Genomic DNA, 19,827 nt, shown 5'->3' with positions numbered 1-19,827 from the left:
ATAATTCTCAATTTCAAAGCTTCCTGAAAAACTACAGCATTCAAAATAGTTTGGTATTGAAATAGTTATTGAGGTATAAACCTACTGAATAAAATAAACTTGAGTCCAGAAGACAAACCATACATTTGATTTCAACAAGGCTGCCAAACTTAATGGAGAGAAGACAGTGACTGCAACAAATGATTCTGGAACAACTCTGTATCCACATGCAAAAGAGTGAAGTTGGACTCCTACCTCTTACCATATACAAAATGGACTTGGAATGTCTCAGCAACCTAAGTATCACAGCTCAGACCATAAAGCTCTTAGGGAAAAAAAAAAGGTAGGTCTTCAAGACTTTGAAATTGGCTATATTCTTAAATGTGACACTAAAACTACTGCAACCAAAATTTTTAAAAAATAAATTGGACTTCATCAAAATAAAAACTTTTTTCATCACAGAACACTGTCAAGAAAGTGACAACCTATATAATGGGAGAAAATGTTTATATGCATGGCATATATATGAACTAGAATGCATGCATACCAGATATTCATTATCTGATAATATATATATACACATGTATAGTATATGTGTGTAATTATCTGTATGTGTATACACAAAATATCCTAATATATTCTAGTATCCAGAACACATCAAGGAACTCTTACAATTCAACAACAGAAAGACAACCACTTAATTAAAAAGGATCAAAGGACTTTATAGACATTTCTCCAAAGGAATATATAGGTAACAAACACATGAAAAGATGCTCAACATAACAACATAAAACTTCATACCCATTATGATGGCTGTAATTTTTCTTAATGGAATTAAGGGTTGAAAAGGATGTGGAGAAATGAGAACACTTATACATTACCAGTGGAAACACAAAATGATTTATCTACTATAAAAGCATTGCAGTCATTTCTCAAAAAAGCAAACAGAAGAACCATATGACCCTGAAGTTCCACTCCTAGGTATACACCCAAAGAATAAAAATCAGGTACTTGAACAATTACGTGGACACCCACATTTATGGAAGCACTATTCACTGCAGCCAAAATATAGAACCAGACCAAACATTCATTAAGAGAAGAATGGATAAACAAAATAGTGTCAACATACACTGCAATGGAATAATATACAGTCATAAAAAAGGAATAAAGTACAGATTGATGTTCCAGTGTGGATGAACCTCCAAAACATATGCTAAGGGAAAGAAGCCAAACACAAAATATCACATAATGTCTGATTTCATTTATAAGAAATATCTAGGATAGAAAAATCTTTAGACATTGAACACAGATTTATGGTTCCCAGGTGGCGGCTGGGGACTTGAGGAGATGGGGAAAAACGACTCAATGAATATGGGGTTTTATTTGGGTGTTATGGAAATGTTCAGGAACAAGACACAGAGGTGGCAGTTGCACAACATTATGAATGCACTAAATGCAACTGAATATTCTGCTTTAAAATGCTGAACTTTATGGTGATGTGAATTTCTCCTCAGCAAATTTTTCAAAAGCTCTCAAACCATTCAAGATCAGCCAGCTTTAGGGATAACCCAGGCTTGTGTACCACTTTAGACCTCAGTGCCTTTTACTTTATTTGTTTTAATTAGTTACACATGACAGTCCAATGATCTTGACCTATCATACATTTGAATCAGATGGGATATAATTTCTCATTTCATCAATGCCTTTTATTATTTAAAAACCACATGTTAAGGTGTGGTGGTTTCTCATCATTGTATTGAGATCATTTACATAACTGTTTGTCTATTATTGATAGAGGTAAGGAGAGAAGGATGCTGTGAGATCAACGTTACTGTGACAAGGTCCACAGCTAATCATCAGTGCGGCTGAACAGAAGCCCAGGATGGCTTCCGTGTTTTGAGCCTGTGCTTTTAACCACTATCACAAACGGCTTCATATCCTTCTGCATTATCTAGTGCACTCCATAGGGACAGGGATTTGAACCCATGCCATGTCCAGAGAACATCTGACAGTTACATGGCCAAGGAATGAATGAATGAATGAATAAAAATGAACAGACCCGCCAGGCACGGTGACGCATCCCTGTAATCCCAGCAACTCCAGGGGCCGAAGCAGGAGGATCACAAGTTCAAGACCAACCGCAGCAGTTTAATGAGACCCTCAAAAACTAGCAAAACTTTGTCTTAAACTAAACCACAAAAAGGGGTGGAAGGTTGTAGCTCAGTGGTAAAGCACCTCTGGGTTCAATCTCAGGTACAAAAAAAAAAAAAAAAAAGAGCAGAATTTATTTTGGCAAAGATCTTTGTGTCTCTCTCCCTGGTGTCTTGAAGAGATAAAATTTGATATAGGTAAGGCACTGTGCTAGGCACTGCAGGCATGAGACGAATCTAGATGAGTCTGGGAGCAGTGACCAGTGAACTATTATAAAATTGGTCCTTATTTAAACTACGTGAGCTCGAAGGAGCCATAAACTGAAGCAGTTCTATAAATCTCACTGCTTTATAAGGCATTTCCCCCCAATAAAATGAGGATGGTGATTTTTAATGCATAAAGTGTTTTATACATGTATTAAAATTGATGGCTTAATTTTTAAAGCTAGTTAAGATCCTCATCAAAGATATTAAACACCTATAGAATGGTCCATTTTATGATGAGTTTATGGCCAAAGAAAGGTGAGCAGGGTTACAAAGTCACTCAAATGTTCTAATCATACACTAACTCGCACGTGGAGCAAAGGCGTCAAAAACCCCAGCATCTGGCTGTGTCTGGATGCGACAAGAGCAAGTCTGTTGGCTCTCTCACTGCCTTCCCTGCCACGAACCACTTTGCTATCCTGAACTGACCACTGCTGCCAACATTAGGCGCTGTCATCTCCATCCGCAAATGCAGTTTAGATTCCTCTCTGCCACCATCCAGCAGCCTGAATGTCCCCATGGCTCTGCCCTCCCAGAGTTAGAAGGTAGCTGAAAGAGCAATGCTCACAGGCCCCTGTCGCTTAGATTCTGATTGCCAGCTCGATTTGCTATTTCCCTCTGGGGAGGAAGTTCTGATAGCCAAAGAAAATGTGCTGTCTGTCCCTTGTTAGTTACAAAGTCAGGCTTTGTGCTGGATTCATTTCCAGCTCTGTGCAGCACTGTATTCCTGGACAAACCCCTTCCCTAGATCTCCATGATCTGTCTTTACAAGAATACAACATTTTATTTTAGCTTCTCAATGGCTTCCAGAATTCTCTTTTAAGATCATATCTTAATTTATAGGTATTGGTATTGATATAGAAATTATCTTTCTAACCTCAAAGGTATCTGGAATACGTCAAATATCCTTGTGTGGGTTAGTTTAATTATTTTTCCAAATGTTGTCTATTCTGTGAGTTCATTTATTCAATTACTTCATATCGATTTTCTAAATGTCAATGACAAATAAAGAATGGATGGACAAAGAACACCTGAAAACTAGAATTTGTAAATTTAGTGGATTTTAAATCACAGGAGCATAGGACACTTAGAATCCATTAGGCTGCTGATGAGTATTTAACATTTTAGTTAAATGATTCATTTTCCTCTTCAAGATTAAGATATTAGGATCCAATTAGGAGCATGCGGTGGTTCAGACTCAAGAGAAACCTCTTCTAACACCATTTGCCACTATAAATGTGGTGAGAGTTTATACAGAAGGGTGTTTTGTGAGGGATGATTGGTTGAATGTTTCTTGCTAACATTCACATGTACTCGTGCAAATTTTTCCACTACATTCTAAAACTAGAAAATTTAATTAAAAAATAAAACATACACAGAAATTATCATAAAGAATAAAATAAAAATCTGTGCTTAAGCTAATCACCTGGAAGTTATTTTACATTTCAGTACATTCTCTTCTTATCTTTTTACCATTGTCTACATTTCATACATTTATTACATACAATTGAGAGGTTTGTATCTATTATTTTCATTTAATTCCTATTTTGAGCCTTTCCCACAGCATTGATGTCTTCATAAATACATTTTCTTCTGGTTCTTTCGTGCCCATGACATACTGTAATGTGTATAATATTCCTCAGGTACTGGAAAGTTAAGCTGCTTATTTTCAGAACTTATAAATACCTGTTTACATAGATCTTTGAGTTTCTGGTATTTTATGTTATTTTAGATTCATAAAATGAAATTACTATATAAAATGGAATGAACATTTTAAGCCTTTTGATACATATAGTAAAATTGCTTTCTAGGATATTAATAATATCAATATCTTTTTCTACTTGCTACAGATGGCAAGGTTTAATATATTTATCACAAAATAAGTCATGCAATAACCCCAGAGGTTTGGGAGGCTGAGGCAGGAGGACTGCAAGTTCAAAGTCAGCCTCAGCAACTTAGCAAGGCCCTGTCTCGAAATTAAAAACTTTTTTTAAAAAGGGCTAGGGATGTAGTTCAGTGGTGAAGCACCCCTACGTTAAATCCTTAGTACCAAAAAAAAAGTCACACAAATAAGTAGGATAAAATGCACTAAAGTAAAATGGGCAAAGAACAGAAAACTTACTAAAAAGAAAATCAAAATATCCATATAGGGGACTGGGGTTGTGACTCAGTGGTAGCACGCTTGCCTAGCATGCATGAGGCACTGGGTTCGATTCTCAGCACAACATTCAAATAAATAAAATAAAGGTCCACCAACAACTAAAAAATATTTTAATATATATATATGTGTGTGTGTGTGTATATATATATATATATGAATGAAATTAAAATACTATTTTAATAGATTTTTTTCATGAAAGTAATCAAAGGTAAGATGTTAACAGGGGAAACTGCGTCTGAAGTATATAGGATACTTTCTGTACTTTTTTGCAAAACTTTTCCTTAACTTTAAAGTTATTTCAAAATAAAAAATTAAAAATATTCATATAACGGTGCTTAAGTTATTCAATAATGCCATTTTGCTTATTGATCTGATATATTCCAGATGTCTTAACTGGAGCATATTTAACCTTCTCTGAAGTCAGACCTCTAGTACTGAAAAGTGAATGTGAAATATTTCCAGTGAATTCCCTTATTTATTGCACAGTTCTCTGAATTTCTTCCATATGTTTTATGGCTTTATCTCATTTAATCCTTTCTAACCCTTGGAAGGGAGCAGTGAAATTAACCATGCTCATTTTACAGATGTGAAAATCAAGGCTGAAGGCTGAGGAACGCATCCAAAGTCACACTCTTAACCTCAGCTGGTTTGGTTTATAGGGTGTGCCCATTCAGCAGAGATGACTGGCAGCTTGGGAATGAGTGTCTGTCTTTCTTTCCAGCTATGTTTGGCGTTCCCTTTCAAACAGATGAACCCACAGACATCATTCCGCGAAGCTGCCAACTAACAACAGACGTTCCGCACATCACACAGCTGCTAAACATGACTAAACTCCGCCAAACTGAAATCAAATTTGGAGGACATCCTCTAAGATCCGCAGAATCAGGTAAGCACGTGAAGCCCCTAAATCATAACCATAATATGTCTACATCCCCCCACAATGTGACTTCCTCCCAGAGAGCACTGTACCTCATTCTTTGTGTCTGTTTTTATTAATGCATTATGGTTATGCATAAAAGCTGGGTTCATTCTGACACAATCATAAATGCATGAAGTTTAATTTACTCCATTTCAGTCCCAGGTGCCCCCCTCGCTCTCTCCCTTCCTCCCTTCTCCTGTCCCCTGACTCTACCGATCTTCTGTTCACTCATTTATTTATTTTTAATTGGTGCTTTACAGATGTACATAAGGGTGGAATTCAGTGTGGTATGTTAGTACATGCACATGGTGTACCTCATTCCTTTGTATCCTTAGTACTTGCTGTATTCTGGGTGCTGCAAGCTCAGATCACTACTGAGGTCAAGAAAATAACAAATGAAGAATTGGGCCAGGTGCTCGGCTATTTGACATGTGGAAACATTTTCTACTTCAACATAGAGTTTACAGGTGAAAGAGAGCAGGAGTTAAGGAGATGAGACAGTGCTTCAGAGAAATGGTTCTTCCACTACTGAAATAGCATCTTGAAACTCTGCAAATGATGCAATAAATGGCAAACAACGATCTCTCCCATGAGGGAGTTTCAGGGAGTGGCGGTGGCTGCAGCCTCCTGAAGCTTATTCTCAGTTCTAGCCACTGTTGCAAGAAGCAACTAGAGCTTTTTTCTCATGTCTGAGCCCTACCCAAGAAACTCAGATTGAATTTGACCTGAGATGAGTGAGTTTGTTCATTTCTTTGTTTACCTCCCCCTAGTGACTCTTACGTGCAGCCAGGGTTGAGAATCACCATGTCGTTCAACCACACAAAGGTTCTATGCTACAGATGACACAAATATTAAAGTAATTCAGAGGAAAAGAAAATAATGATTTAGTAAATAGGGCATTTGTGGAGGAAGAAATAGATCCTGAAAATATTCAATGCAAGATATAATTTAGAATAAATAGAGATTAAAGTATTTAGAATAAATAGAGATTTATGAGCAAGAGCCAGGCACAATGGCACACACCTGTAATCCCAGCGGCTCAGGAGGCTGAGGCAGGAGTATGGTGAGTTCAAAGCCAGCCTCAGCAACTTAGCAAGGCCCTAAGCAACTCAGTGAGATCCTGTATCTAAATTAAATATAATAAAGGGCTGGAGATGTGGTTCAGTGGTTAAGCATCCTTGGGTTCAATTCCTAGTTCTAAAAAAAAAAAAAAAATGAAAGAAAGAACGATTTATGGACAGGTAAAACGGGCAGAAGACTGAGCAAAAATGAGGGCACAGTGAAATGCATAGATCAATTTTCATGAGATTGCTAAGAGTAAAGACCTGAGTGGGCAGGAAAACTGTGTTAGAATACACTTGGAGTGGGCCCCGTGTTCCCAAAGTAAAGGGCTGAGAACTGCGTTTTTAGGAAGTTGAATTTGACAGCAGGATTCAAAGTGAACTTTGAAATCACAGGAGACCAGAGATGGAGTGCAACTGAGATCTGTCTTTGCAGCAATCCAGGCATCAAATAGCAAGGGCTCCGACAGACAGTAGCTGGTGAAAGTGGAAAGTAGTGGCCCTGAGAGAAACTAGTGGGGGAAGACTGGCAGGACTTGTGGATTCTCAGATAGCAGAGCTTGAGGGAATCCAACATGGAGATAGGAAAAAAGAGATAACCAAGGTGAAAGTTGCAAGAGGGATCTCATTTACTCTGTATTCATCCCGCGTTCATTTATCTTGAGGGTATTTTCTATGTCAGTCTTCATTGCACTACATGTCTTCAATTGTATGTTCCTAGAGAATTGGACCTATATTATAACTTTTTCACTATAAATCCTGAAAGAAGACTATATATAAATACGTAGTACTTTTGTAATACTTATTATGGCATTTACAAACTTAGAGAAATGTAGAGAGAATGTATAAATGAACAGCCCCCATGTGCCCATCACCTGCTTCAAAACTACCAATTTTAGGTAGGACTTTTTAATAGTACAGAAGGCAAAAAAATAAGAATTCGTGTATTTATTATATACAGTACATTTAAAGAAGAAGAAGGTTATATATAATCCATGTTCATTAAAGAGCCTTTAGATAATACATAAAAGGACAAAAAAAAAATGGTCTCACTACCCAGACATCCCTTATAGGCACTTCAGGACACAATTCAGTCCAATTAATGGGTCTTGCCCCAGAATTCAATAAGCAAGAGAATTTTTGATAATAATTGCTGTCTCTATTTCCAATATAATGTGATAACTTTCCATAATAGAAAGGACGGAGATGTAAAGACTATCAGATAGCTTTGCAATTGTAAATGCTCTTTTTTCCTGATATCCCTCTAGTTTAATACTTTAAGAACTAATTATATCTTGAAATGAAAATGCAAGGCTATATACAAATACTTTAAGAATTTTTTTTTATTTGAAGTTCAAGGATACTTAAAATGTATGAGATTAAAGGGGAATTTGAATAAATACTAATTTCATCATTAGTTCAATATTATAGTTAAACAAACTTTTCCATAGACCATATTTGAACCCAATTTACAGAGGAAGATATTAGTATGTATTTTGTAAATTCCATAAATGGGTTCTCAATGCATAATAATAGTCAACTTCAGTTGTATATACAGAAAATTAATAATTACCATCTGAGAGCATGTTTCCTCTACCCTGTGACTCTCAACTACACTTATATTCATATTTAACCATAAGGTTTATGATCGTTCCTGTTACGTTAATCTCATTACAGCTCAGATTACATGAGCATACATTATACTTTATGGTTCTCTTTCTACAGATACTTTTAAGTTGCTGATGTTGATTTTGTAGACTTTGAAGTTTACTATAAGTGAATGTGATAATTATTGTTCTCTATGTAAAATATTTCATTTGGTGTAATTAGTGAATATGCCCAAGGACAGACTTTTTAATTCAGGGAAAGCCAGGAGGTATTTCTTTATTTGAACTATTTATTTTTGTGTCTTTCTAAAAAGTGGACTCCCCATGATGAAATTTGAATTGCATGAGAAAATGACTGTGTGCTCTTATAATTTACTCATGTAAATTGTGATCTTTTATTATAAATGCACATATTGAGAGAGCTCAGGGAGGCCTCTGGAGAAAGAGGTAGCTGTTTCCTATGAATGCTTTCTAGCATTTTCACACAAGCCAAAAAGGAAACCTTGAAACTTGGAACTGTTTGGGAGTGTATTTTGTTGAATGTCATATAGCTTGATCAAGAGCATTTAATGAAATTAATAAAATAATTGTTTCCAAAAAGCCAGGGTTTCTAAAAAGCTACACATTCCCACTGTCCGCTTCGTGAATTCCCAGTGCACTTTAACTAATGACTGTTATTCTGCAGAGCGCTGTGGAATCTGATGAGCCTATTTTCATTAATGAGACCCCAGTTTAATTGAACCAGAGAACCAGATCTGGTTATTGAAGTTGAGTATTCAGTCACTAATGACAGGATGCAGTGGTCCACTAAGCACAAATCAAAACTAGTAATTTACTTAAAATTATAAGGCAGTTTTCCCAAGTGCCCCCCTTTCCATGGCAGCAATCTTATTGTATTCTTACTCCTTTTTTAAATAAGAGAAGACTGACATCCCTAGTTTCTAGCACAGTTGCAAAGGGTAAATTAATGCAGTATCTAGCAAAGAAACAAAATAATCAGCTATCTTTGGCATTGGCAAAATCCATTCTAGAATTCTCCTTTGGGTTCCATGTTATGAAAGCAAGATTCAAATCAAGTAAAATAAAAATACTGTGATGCAGAGAAACCTAAAAGGAAAAGCATTCTGACTTCAGGAAAACCAAGGCACTCTTTAATTTCTAAATTTCAACTCTGATTAACCTTGTCTTAAGTTTGAATGTTGGTTAAAGAGATCCTACAATGTTTAATTCTAAAATCTGATAATAATTCAAAATAAAACCAAGTCTTCTCTTACCTTTGAATTATATATTCTCTTCCCCATCTTCAATAAAAATGAAATATACCTGGTCCTATTCCTTCATATTAGGTGTACCTATCTTGCACTAATAAAAACATATTTTAATTTTTTTAAGCGTGAAAAAATTTAGAATGGATATTGGTCAATATCTATGAACTCTGTTATAGGAAAGATATCACAAATGGAGTGAATTTTAATTTTTCTGTAAAAAAATCTAGCAAATATTGAAAAACTTTAATAATATAAAACATAGTATTAAATATGAAAAATGCATTTAATTAGTTTGATAACTGCATTACTCTCACAGGACTGATTTGTACCAACCTTGACACTGCTTCTTTAGTTTGTGCAACACTGCTTATAATAACAAAAACTGGGAGACAAATTACTTGTGCACAGTAGGGAACTGATTCAATAACCACACAATTCTATGTCACACAGCAGTCCAAACAAGGACCTGCTCTACCTGTGGTGGCCTGAGAAGGTCTCAGAGCTATCTCAGTCAGTGAAAAGTGGAAACAGAAAGATGCTTCAGTATGATCCCTCTGGTGTAAATAACAGAGAGAGTCACCTAGGTATGGGATATCCATGATTTTTAAGAAAACTTATTTATCTTTGGAAGCAGGAACCTAGTGAAGGCAGAGGCAGAGAGAGAATACTTTTACTTCTCATGTTGTATCTTTCTCTATTATTCAGTAGAAAATTTATTTTTATAACTATATTCATGATTGATGTCAATAATATGTTTGAGTGATTATGGGACATTTCTGATTGCATTTTTATACTTTCTGTATTTTGAAAAACTGTAAGAATTGCTATAAAATTCACATACATTTCTCTACTTAATGTCAATAGTTCCATTGAAATCAAATAATGGGAAGGAAACCCAATTTAATAATTGACAAAGTAAACTCTACAAATGTATAGTTAAATATTAAACAACTATTTTTATTTTTTGTATAAGAAAAAAATACAGTTTATTTGTGCACACATATATATTTTATATATGTAAATATATACATGTGTAAATATATACAGTATATATATATATATACATATATGAATATCAGTATGGATTTTTAAATATTTTCATTGGACTGTGAATTTCATATACATTTCCACTAGTGGCAAACCTGTGACTGTAATCATCCTTCAGTAACCCCCAAAACAGTCTGTCACACCATTCTGCTTTTATTTTCAACACAGCATTTATCACTACCTTTATTTTCCTGTTGACTTAATTGTCTACATATTGCTCTCTCTCCCACTGAAATGTGATCCTCAAGCTATAGAAGTCCTATTTATAGCTGTAGTTAGACAACTTTATAAAACTGCACAGAAGATTGATACTGATTTGAGCAGATAAGGATATTGAGCAAAAAAAAAAAATCATCACTGTCTAGCATCACAGAGCTAACAGCACTGAACCCTTTAGTTATCCCACTGACCCCCCTCTCACAGCATAAGCACTGTTTTGTAGATGAGGAAACCGAGGCTCTCAAAGATCAAAAATCAGTGGGTCTTTAAGATACCATCTCACTCCAATCAGAATGGCAGCCATTATGAAGTCAAACAATAACAAGTGCTGGCGAGGATGTGGGGAAAAAGGTACACTTTACATGGCTGGTGGGACTTCAAATTGGTGCAGCCAATTTGGAGGGCAGTATGGAGATTCCTTGGAAAGCTGGGAATGGAACCACCATTTGACCCAGCTATTCCCCTTCTCGGACTATACCCAAAAGACCTAAAAAGAGCATACTACAGGGACACAGCTACATCAATGTTCATAGCAGCACAATTCACAATAGCTAGATTGTGGAACCAACCTAGATGCCCTTCAATGGATGAATGGATTAAAAAAAATGTGGCATTTATACACAATGGAATAGTACTCAACACTAAAAAATAACAAGATCATGGCATTTGCAGGGAAATGGATGGCATTAGAACAGATTATGCTAAGCAAAGTTAGCCAATCCCTAAAAAACAAATGCCGAATGTCTTCTCTGATATAAGGGGGGCGACTCAAAAAACAGAACAGGGAGGAAGAGCATTAGAAGATTCCACGAAACAAGGAAGAGAGGTGGGAGGGAATGGGAGGGAGAAGGGGAATTGCAGGGAAGATGGTAGGAGACCCTCATGGTTACACAAAATACATATACGATGGTGTGAGGGGGAAGGGAAGAAAAAAAGAGAGAGATAAGTGTCACAGTAGAATGGGTAGAGAGAGGTGATGGGAGGGGAGGGGGGGGGATAGGTAGAGCAGCAGAATACAACTGACACTAGGATTGCTGTATGTATACACATGGATGTATAACCAATGTGATCCTGCAATCTGTACACGTAGAAAATGAGAATTCATACCCTATTTGAATCAAATGTATGATATGTCGAGATCATTGTTTGTCTTGAGCAACTAATAAAAAAAAAAATCAGTGGGTGCCAGAGCTGGGATGGCCCACGCAACCTGGTTTCAGAGCTGCATTTTAACAGCTGAGTCCCTTTAAGCACTGCTGGGCAGTGAAGCCACTTCAGTTTACCCTGCTTCCTCTACTCCTGGTAGTTCCAAGCAGCATCTTCCTAGAAGGCTGCTCGCTGTACAGGAAACAGCCCTGTTTCCAAGCCCAAATGGTGGAAATTACCTACCCAGGCCCGTAAATATCTGTGCTTGTTATTCAAAATGGAAAGCTTTCTTGAGATAATAAAATCATTTGCCTTAAAAAAAATAACAAGATTTCTGTGCTCCTCGAGAATAAGGAACAAACACTAGATTCATTCTGACTTTTTAATACATTAAGAGTTGGTAGAGAAAAGTAATATCCTGTGAATTATTACTTTTTTATCTTGTCAGCATATCCTAACTTTACACACAAATGATGTTTCTACGCTGTCTAAGGTCCTACTCCAGTTCAGTGGAAAAAATTATTCTAATTTTAGTTTTTGGTATTATTTTATTGCCTTTCAAAAATGTCTTAAACTTTTTATTAATGAGATAAGGCTATGTACTGATTTTAATTATTTGCAAAGCGTGAAGGCTGATTGTAATCAGGCAGGGCCTTTCCTGCTTCAGCATTTACCTAGCTGCCTTCCACTTCATTGTACCTCCAGGGTTTACAAACTGCCAGTCCTCCGGCAGATCTAAAGAAGTCCTTAATTAACAGTTTTCACTGGGCATTTCACTCAGTTTAGCCACAGTTTCCCCAATTCCATAGATGCCTTCTTATGGATGTGGTACCTGCTGGGCAGGGAAGCACTTCAGTTACCCTGCTTCCTCTACTCCTGGCTTTCTTCCTCTGAAAAAGGACACTCCAGCTATTATTTTTGCTGTGTTCTGTGCCGATTCCTCAGAAACCCATGAGTCCTCATCCCCTGCCCTGCATTATCATATTCATTAAGTTCTGGTACTTATCTGTATCATCTTTAATAGATCCATTTTTCAGACAGCAAAACCAACCAGGCTTGGTAGCTCACACCTGTAATCCCAGCTACTCAGATAGCGAAATGGAAGTTTTTAGTTAGATGGCTTTATAAAAATCGCACAGAAAATTCATATTGGATAAGGGGAGAATCTCCCATGAGGCCTTTGTGGCCCTGTAAACGCAGCACCACGTGTGAGAAAGCAAGCACGAAAAGACATTCTGGCACTTGGATTCTGAGCCCCTGCTCTGAGAGTGGACAGATGGGGTGAGCCTTAGTTTCTTCTGCTGCTGAGATAAAGTAATAATACCCAGTGGGGGTGGGGAGATCTAGTACACATCGTGATAGCATCATCTGAATGTTATTTCCCTGGCCCCAAAGACCAGATGCTAAACTGCTCTCAAAAACACTTAATCCCTTTAAACCTTTCCTTCTTAGCTCCTAACCCAGTCATAATCACATGGTCATCTATCAATTACTGGCTTTAACATCCATCTCCTCCAAGAGACTATGAGCATCTTGGAGGAGGTGGCTAGCAACCTCACTCATTATCTATCTTATGCAGTGAGTTCCCAGACTTGAGTGCCCAGTCACTACTGAAAGAATGGGAGAAGGCAGGAACAAATGGCTGTGAGTGGGCTTTATAAGCCAATAAACACTACTCAAGATGGAAAGGATTAATAACATATTAACTAAGCATTTGCCCCTACTAGACACATAATTTTGTACATTATATCTATTTTTTGCATAATCTAATGAAAAATTCATCGTTTAAGTAGCATTATTATCCCAATCTTATGAATGAAGAAAGTATGGCTTAGGTTAACTACCTCATCTAAAATAATATTGCCATACTAATGCAAGATTTGGGGGTTTTTTAATTCTTGTTTTAGTTTTTTGCATTCTTTATAACAACACATATACACTAACATAAAAATTAATCCAACTCACATTCTGGCCTTTGGGGCCAGCTTCAGTTATGATTTGCTTGTTAGATAACAGACGGAAGTGTTAAGCATGACCCCTCAGTGATTAGGGTGGAAAATTCCACAGGTTTTTCTGGTTAAGCTCCGAAAACCCTGCAAACTTAAATGACTATAATAATTAGAACACTGTATCTTGAGACAAAAATGAATGTTTATTTTTTTAAAAGGCAATTAGAGACTAGCCCCTCAGGTTTTACAATCTAACTACAAAGACACTGTTCCTCAGTAAAAGAGCAAAATAATTAACAGTAACATTTCTGACCTACACCAACTTCATTTCCTACAAACTGAAGAAAATGAAATGCCTACAGCATGACTTTAATCTAATCTTGATTTTTAACCTTATTTTATGCATATTGATATCAGCTCTTAAAAGAGCTCCTTTTAAAATTCAAAAGGCATGCATTTCTGCTTGTAGTTTTCTTTTATTAAGATTTTACTCATTATAGGAACTTTGTCTCTTCTACTTTTTCCTTGAGAAACCAGAGATCTAAATTACCTTTACTTGTAGGTTTTAATTAAGGCCCCATTACAGTAAATACATAGCATAATGCATGTTTATACAGATAATTATGACAATTAACTGGATCATAAACAGAATTATTTAGTGAAACAAGAATTGGTAGATTAATTGTAATAACAAACTTAAAGAGGTTTGTTAAGAGATCCTGAATAGTGGAGTTTTGATATACCCTGTTTTCTGGGGGGGGGGGGAATATACCACAATGTAAAATAAATAAACATGTTTTTCATAAATATAATCACATATGTGTGTGTGTACATTTGTATGCCTAAGTGTGTAAAAGTTTTAGAAATAATTTTTTAAAAACTTTTTTGTAGTTTTAGATGGACAGAATACCCTTATTTTGTTAATTTTTATGTGGTGCTGAGGATTGAACCCAGTGCCTCACATGTACTAGACAAGTGCTTTGCCACTGAGCTACAGCCCCAGACCAATAGTTTTAAATTTAAATACACTATGGTAGACTATTCTTTAAAGCAATCCTAGAATAGATTCTTTTGTAAAACAATAAAAGTAATATTTTCCAAAATAATATACTATAAAATAATTTTAAAACATCTAATTTTCTGTGATTTAGAGGTTTATAGCATACTGGGTTCGGCTGAATCTTTAAAAGTCACGGGTGTCTACTGCTAAGCAAAAGGTTTCTCTATGAAATCAAAGATATTTGGGAGTTATTTTATTAATAATTATGATTAGTTAACATGTTCATTTTTTAATTATAGCTAGAACTATGTTGTATGATTGCTAAACTTCTCCCTCCTCCCCAAATCCTCTGTTTAATCTTGCATGGTCTTCATAATGCTGGTGATATCTGTCCATTATCTACCATGTGCTAACCTGGGCTCAGCACATGGGGTACATGTGGTACCAAAGAAATAGGCTTTCACTCAAAGAACCTAAACTGATTAGGAGGAACCTGTGTTTAGACAAACATGAAGAAACTCAAGAGAACTTTCCTTGTAAAACATTAGATCAGAAAGACCCAAAGCTGAATAGCCCCCAGGATTGGGGGTAGGAGAAGGCCCCTGTGCAGGTGTGGGATTCCCCTGTAGACTCACACCACATCCCATACAGCCCTTCTGTACCCTCAGTGGCCATACTTTTCTGGGAAAATCCATATTAAAGGACACAGTACATAGTCCAGAACTTGTTGTACTTGACCATAAAAAATACAAATGGTGTCTACAATAGATGTTGCCAAATTCAACTACCATTTCTATTATCAATCTTGAGAAATGAACAGTGTTATGTTGATTCAAGTGGATATTTATAAATGACCAGGAAAAAAATACAAATGCACGTATGTCCAGGTTGGTTTGGCAACATTAAAACCTTGCCCATGTGACACGAATGGCCATCTTATCATGGTGCCGTGGCACTGCTGCTGACAGCCTTGTCATTCAGATGAACTGTGACCCTCCTCCATGATCCTCACATCCTGGAGTTGCCCTGTCCTGTCCAGAACTCCTCCTTGACGAATACATAAAACCCCCAGGTGAATTTTGCCTAAAATGAAATTCTAATTATAGTAAGAAATATTTGAGTCATTTAATCCAACTCCCCTTCTGACTCATTTAATGATTCATTTTGCACAGCAGGGATCGATTACCATAGGTGCCCACTCTGGGTCAAGCACTGGGAGGGGCATTTGAAGTTCAAGGTGACATAAGCCACCACATTTATGTCTAACAAAGCTCACATTAATTAGGGAATGCCACAGACGTGGGAAAGTGCAGTGCTCCCAAGTTGTGTGAGGGCAAGCCCCCTTATTATGGAAGCACCTCTATTGGGGGAACTTACATGAATGAAGTCCAGGAAGATTGAAAAGAAAGAAGAGCCTTCTAGCCACTGGGACCAGCAGGTACCGAAGCTCTGGCAGCCTGTTGAGAGCAGAAAATGAGGGGTGTAAGGTATGAAGATGTGCGAGAACAGGTGTCTACAAGTGATATGAAGGGCTTTCCTCTTAGTCCTAGGAGCAGCAGGGGAATCACTGAAAGCCTTGGTGAAGGAAAGGAAATGATTTGGCCAGACTTACGTTTGTATAAGACCACCTTGGCCCACGCCAGTAATCCCAGTGGCTCAGGAGGCTGAAGCAGGAGGATCGCAAGTTCCAGGCCAGCCTCAGCAACTTAGAGAGATGCTCAGCAACCCAGTGAGACCCTGTCTCTAAATATAAAAAGGGCTGGGGATGTGGCTCAGTGGTTCAGCACCCCTGAATTCAATCCTGAGTATCAAAACAAAAAAACAAACAACAACAAAAAAAATCACCTCTATAGCTGCATTTTGGAGAAAGAATGGAACAAGACAGCAAAGCAGACATAGCAAGTCACTTGCTACGCTGTGTGGCCATCCAGGAGAGGAAGGATGACACTTGAATAGCAGTGCTGGTGGAGACAAGGAAACAGGGACATGACATGGAGAGGGTGCAGGAAGGTGTCAAGCCTAGGCCCTGTCGCTCAATGTGGATGGATGGATGGTTGATTCATTAAGTCAGGTGTCCTGTTTGAATATCTTTGAGACATCAGAGAAGAGCTGATCAAGAAAACTACCGAATACAAGCAGTGGAGTACAGAAAAGAGAATCAGGCTCGAGATACAAATTAAGGAGTCATTGGACATTGGAATCTGCCTCCCAGAGTCCAGACTTCTGCTTAGACACCTTCAAAATGAACAACAACAACAAAAAAAAAGCCTAATACCTCAACAACCAGATGTGCTTTAATTAGAGAAAGATATTCCTTATGTTGGGCTAAAAGTAAATTCTACACATTAGTCTTGATTCCATCCTTTAGACAAGGAAAATCTCTCTTCTACCCAACAGGGCATCAGGAACTTGAAGAAAACTGGTACCACTTCAATGTCCATCCCAGACCTTCTGTCCAGCAAAAACTCTTTCAGTTCAACTTGGTGATCTCGCCCCTGCCCATATGGTCAGCTTCATTATAAGCACAGAAACAGATGCAAGAAAACAGCCACACATCCACACACATAATGTCCATGCAGACCTAGATATCTGGAACTTGCTAAGTACAGGATGGTTCACAAACCTGTGTGCCTTTTCTTGGGCCACTGCAAGGGAGTGGGTTTTAATTCCACTGTCACATGTAAAATGACGGTTCTACAGCAGGCCACTGAGACCACGGAGCAGGTTCTGGGGTACAGGTTGAACAGGAACCACTACGGCAGCACACATTCACGAGGCAGTATCAGGGACACATGGCACTGTACCCTTGGACAGGAGCTCCTCTACATATCCAGATCAGAGGCCAATGTGGACTTCCCCAGGGCCACCATTGGAATATTCTAGCTGGTCCTGTCTTGTAGGTGGAACCTTGCAAAGTTTCCAGGTAGGGACAGCGTTTCAAGGGCCATTACCCTCACCTGCTGGTAGTCAGAGGACACTAACTACGTTCGCCAACAACCTCTTGATCTAGTCCAGCCCCATGTTCCTTGGGTGGCCTTGCACATGATCATTCAGAGATCTGGGCTCCTTTCATCTAGTGACTCCCCCCAGGGCCTAAAGTCCTTCACAGTATCTTTTGCATTCTGGCAAGACATGAAGGAGGAGAGCATCCAGAGATCATGCAGGAGGTTTACGGGACCAGCCGATGGTTTACACTTATCACATTCCATCCGCCAACTGCAGTCCCAGCTCATCTGATGGCAGAGAAGGCTCAGAGATGTCCATTTGCTGTGTGCCCAAAAGCAAAGGCAGCATGATTCGGTGAACACCTGCCCTAACCTGGAGGGACCCCTGTGTGCTGTCTTCCTAAAAGCTCCAAGGATCCCCTGTTGCCTACCAAATCTAAGATGGGCTCTTGGCATTTCAAGGCTGGTTTTCAGCATGACTCTAGCCTGTCCTTCCAACTAAACTGGTGGCCCTACTCCCAAGCACGCCCGCCCTTCCCCTCCCCCATTCTTGACTCAGGCACTTTCCTCTACTTAGGGCTCCTTACATGTCTTGTTTTTGAAACTGAATCAGTTACTCAAGGTCCACTGTAGAGGTGACTCCTTTGCCCCCACTGCTCTGTGAACATTGACTTGTGTTGTCACCCTCCTACAGACTTCCCTCCAGATTCCCAGAGGGCAAGTGATGTCTTCTCTATTTTGTGTCACTGACAACCTCTGGGAAATGCCTAAGAGAGCACCCAATTAACTATCTATTTAGTTGAATTGAATAATTTTATTTAAACTACTTCCTTAAGGAGAAAATAAGGTGTATTTTTAGTACCTTTTCTTTTCTGCAGAAAATGCTTGTAGCAGTGGTTCTCAGTTGATGGTGAGTATAAAAATTACTTGAGGGACCTTGTTAAAAAAGTATTGTATAAACTTGATAGAGCGGATGCAGTAACTGCATTTTTAATAAGTGCTGAAGGGAGTCGGGTGCAGTGGCACACACCTGTAATCCCAGTGACTAGGGAGGCTGAGGTAGGAGGACTGCAAGTTTGAGGCCAGCCCGGGCAGCTTAGCAAGACCCCATCTCAAAATAAGAAAATCAAAAGGGCAGAATGCTCTGGGCTCAATTGCAGACCACAGGGAAGGAAAGGAAGAAATATAAATGCTATAGAGGGGAGAGATGACTCAGATCACAGAGTGCCAGACTGTGCTTGCCCAAGTATTGGAAGGTGGCGTTTGTCATTACGCCCATTAATGGACCATTACTAATTTCTTCTAACAAACAGATCAGTTCATCAACAGAGCGACAGGCAGCGTGAGGAGCTGTAAGAGTCAAGATGTGTGTCACATCGCCTTTGGATCCCGAGTTCTTGGACCACCTCCACTCTCTGGCAGAAGGAATAACTTGAGGCTCTCCACAGAGGTAGGAGCACATTCCCAGCATAAGTGGCCCAGGAAGGGATCAGGAGGAAGGGGGACAGAGGATTACAGACGAATACATAGGAGCACGTTCTTTCTAAAAAGGAGATGGATCTTGACCAGACACTATACAGTGAATAGAGTCTCAAATCTTTTTAGTTTCCTCCAAAATTCAGCCATACTCAGTGACTCCTAATTCAACTCCTACCTGCTGAAGATGGAGATAGCAAATGAGCACATTTCAGTTCACGTGTCCCAGAGACCTGCGGGTCTTCTCTTTGATGTCAGGTTATTTTTCTCCTTCCATTTCTAATTCTCTACAATGACTTCCCCTTCCACCACTTTTTAACCTCATATCCTCCAATTTTCCCTCACTATTTATCCCATTTCTTTCCTTTGTAGATTCTATGGGAAACAAGTATAATTCCTATATTTTTCAAATGTGCAAATCAATTCTTCTTCCTTACAGACAGTAAGATCTGTTGGGTCCAAAAATAGCCGATCCTGCCAGCAGACCACCACAGAGAAGTGTGTTAAGAGTGCAGAAATGTCAACCTTGCTGATATCTGAGGCTGAGGAACAAGGAGATAAAGAAAATATTCGCCAAATAAAGCAGACCACACCTATTCATGGTAAGAAGGATTGAAAGCTAGTGGAAATAGTGAG

At 38.3% G+C, this 19,827-nt stretch overlaps 1 protein-coding gene across 3 annotated transcripts in view; it reads left to right on the top strand.

Moving 5' to 3' along the window:
• The window catches only part of Cfap20dc (CFAP20 domain containing), a 218,867-nt gene that overhangs the window by 105,050 nt on the left and 93,990 nt on the right, over positions 1-19,827 (top strand). For all 3 annotated transcript variants that reach the window (XM_040289647.2, XM_013361383.4, XM_040289646.2), the window contains exons 7-9: positions 5,276-5,440; positions 19,029-19,165; positions 19,631-19,793. In XM_040289647.2, coding sequence (XP_040145581.2) covers positions 5,276-5,440; positions 19,029-19,165; positions 19,631-19,793 — 465 coding nt within the window. The remainder of the gene's footprint in view (positions 1-5,275; positions 5,441-19,028; positions 19,166-19,630; positions 19,794-19,827) is intronic.

This window comes from Ictidomys tridecemlineatus, chromosome 2, assembly GCF_052094955.1.
Source record: "Ictidomys tridecemlineatus isolate mIctTri1 chromosome 2, mIctTri1.hap1, whole genome shotgun sequence".
Classification (NCBI taxonomy): Eukaryota; Metazoa; Chordata; class Mammalia; order Rodentia; family Sciuridae; genus Ictidomys; species Ictidomys tridecemlineatus.
The sequence above is the reverse complement of the archived record's forward strand: the minus strand, read 5'-3'. Positions and strand labels throughout refer to the sequence as shown.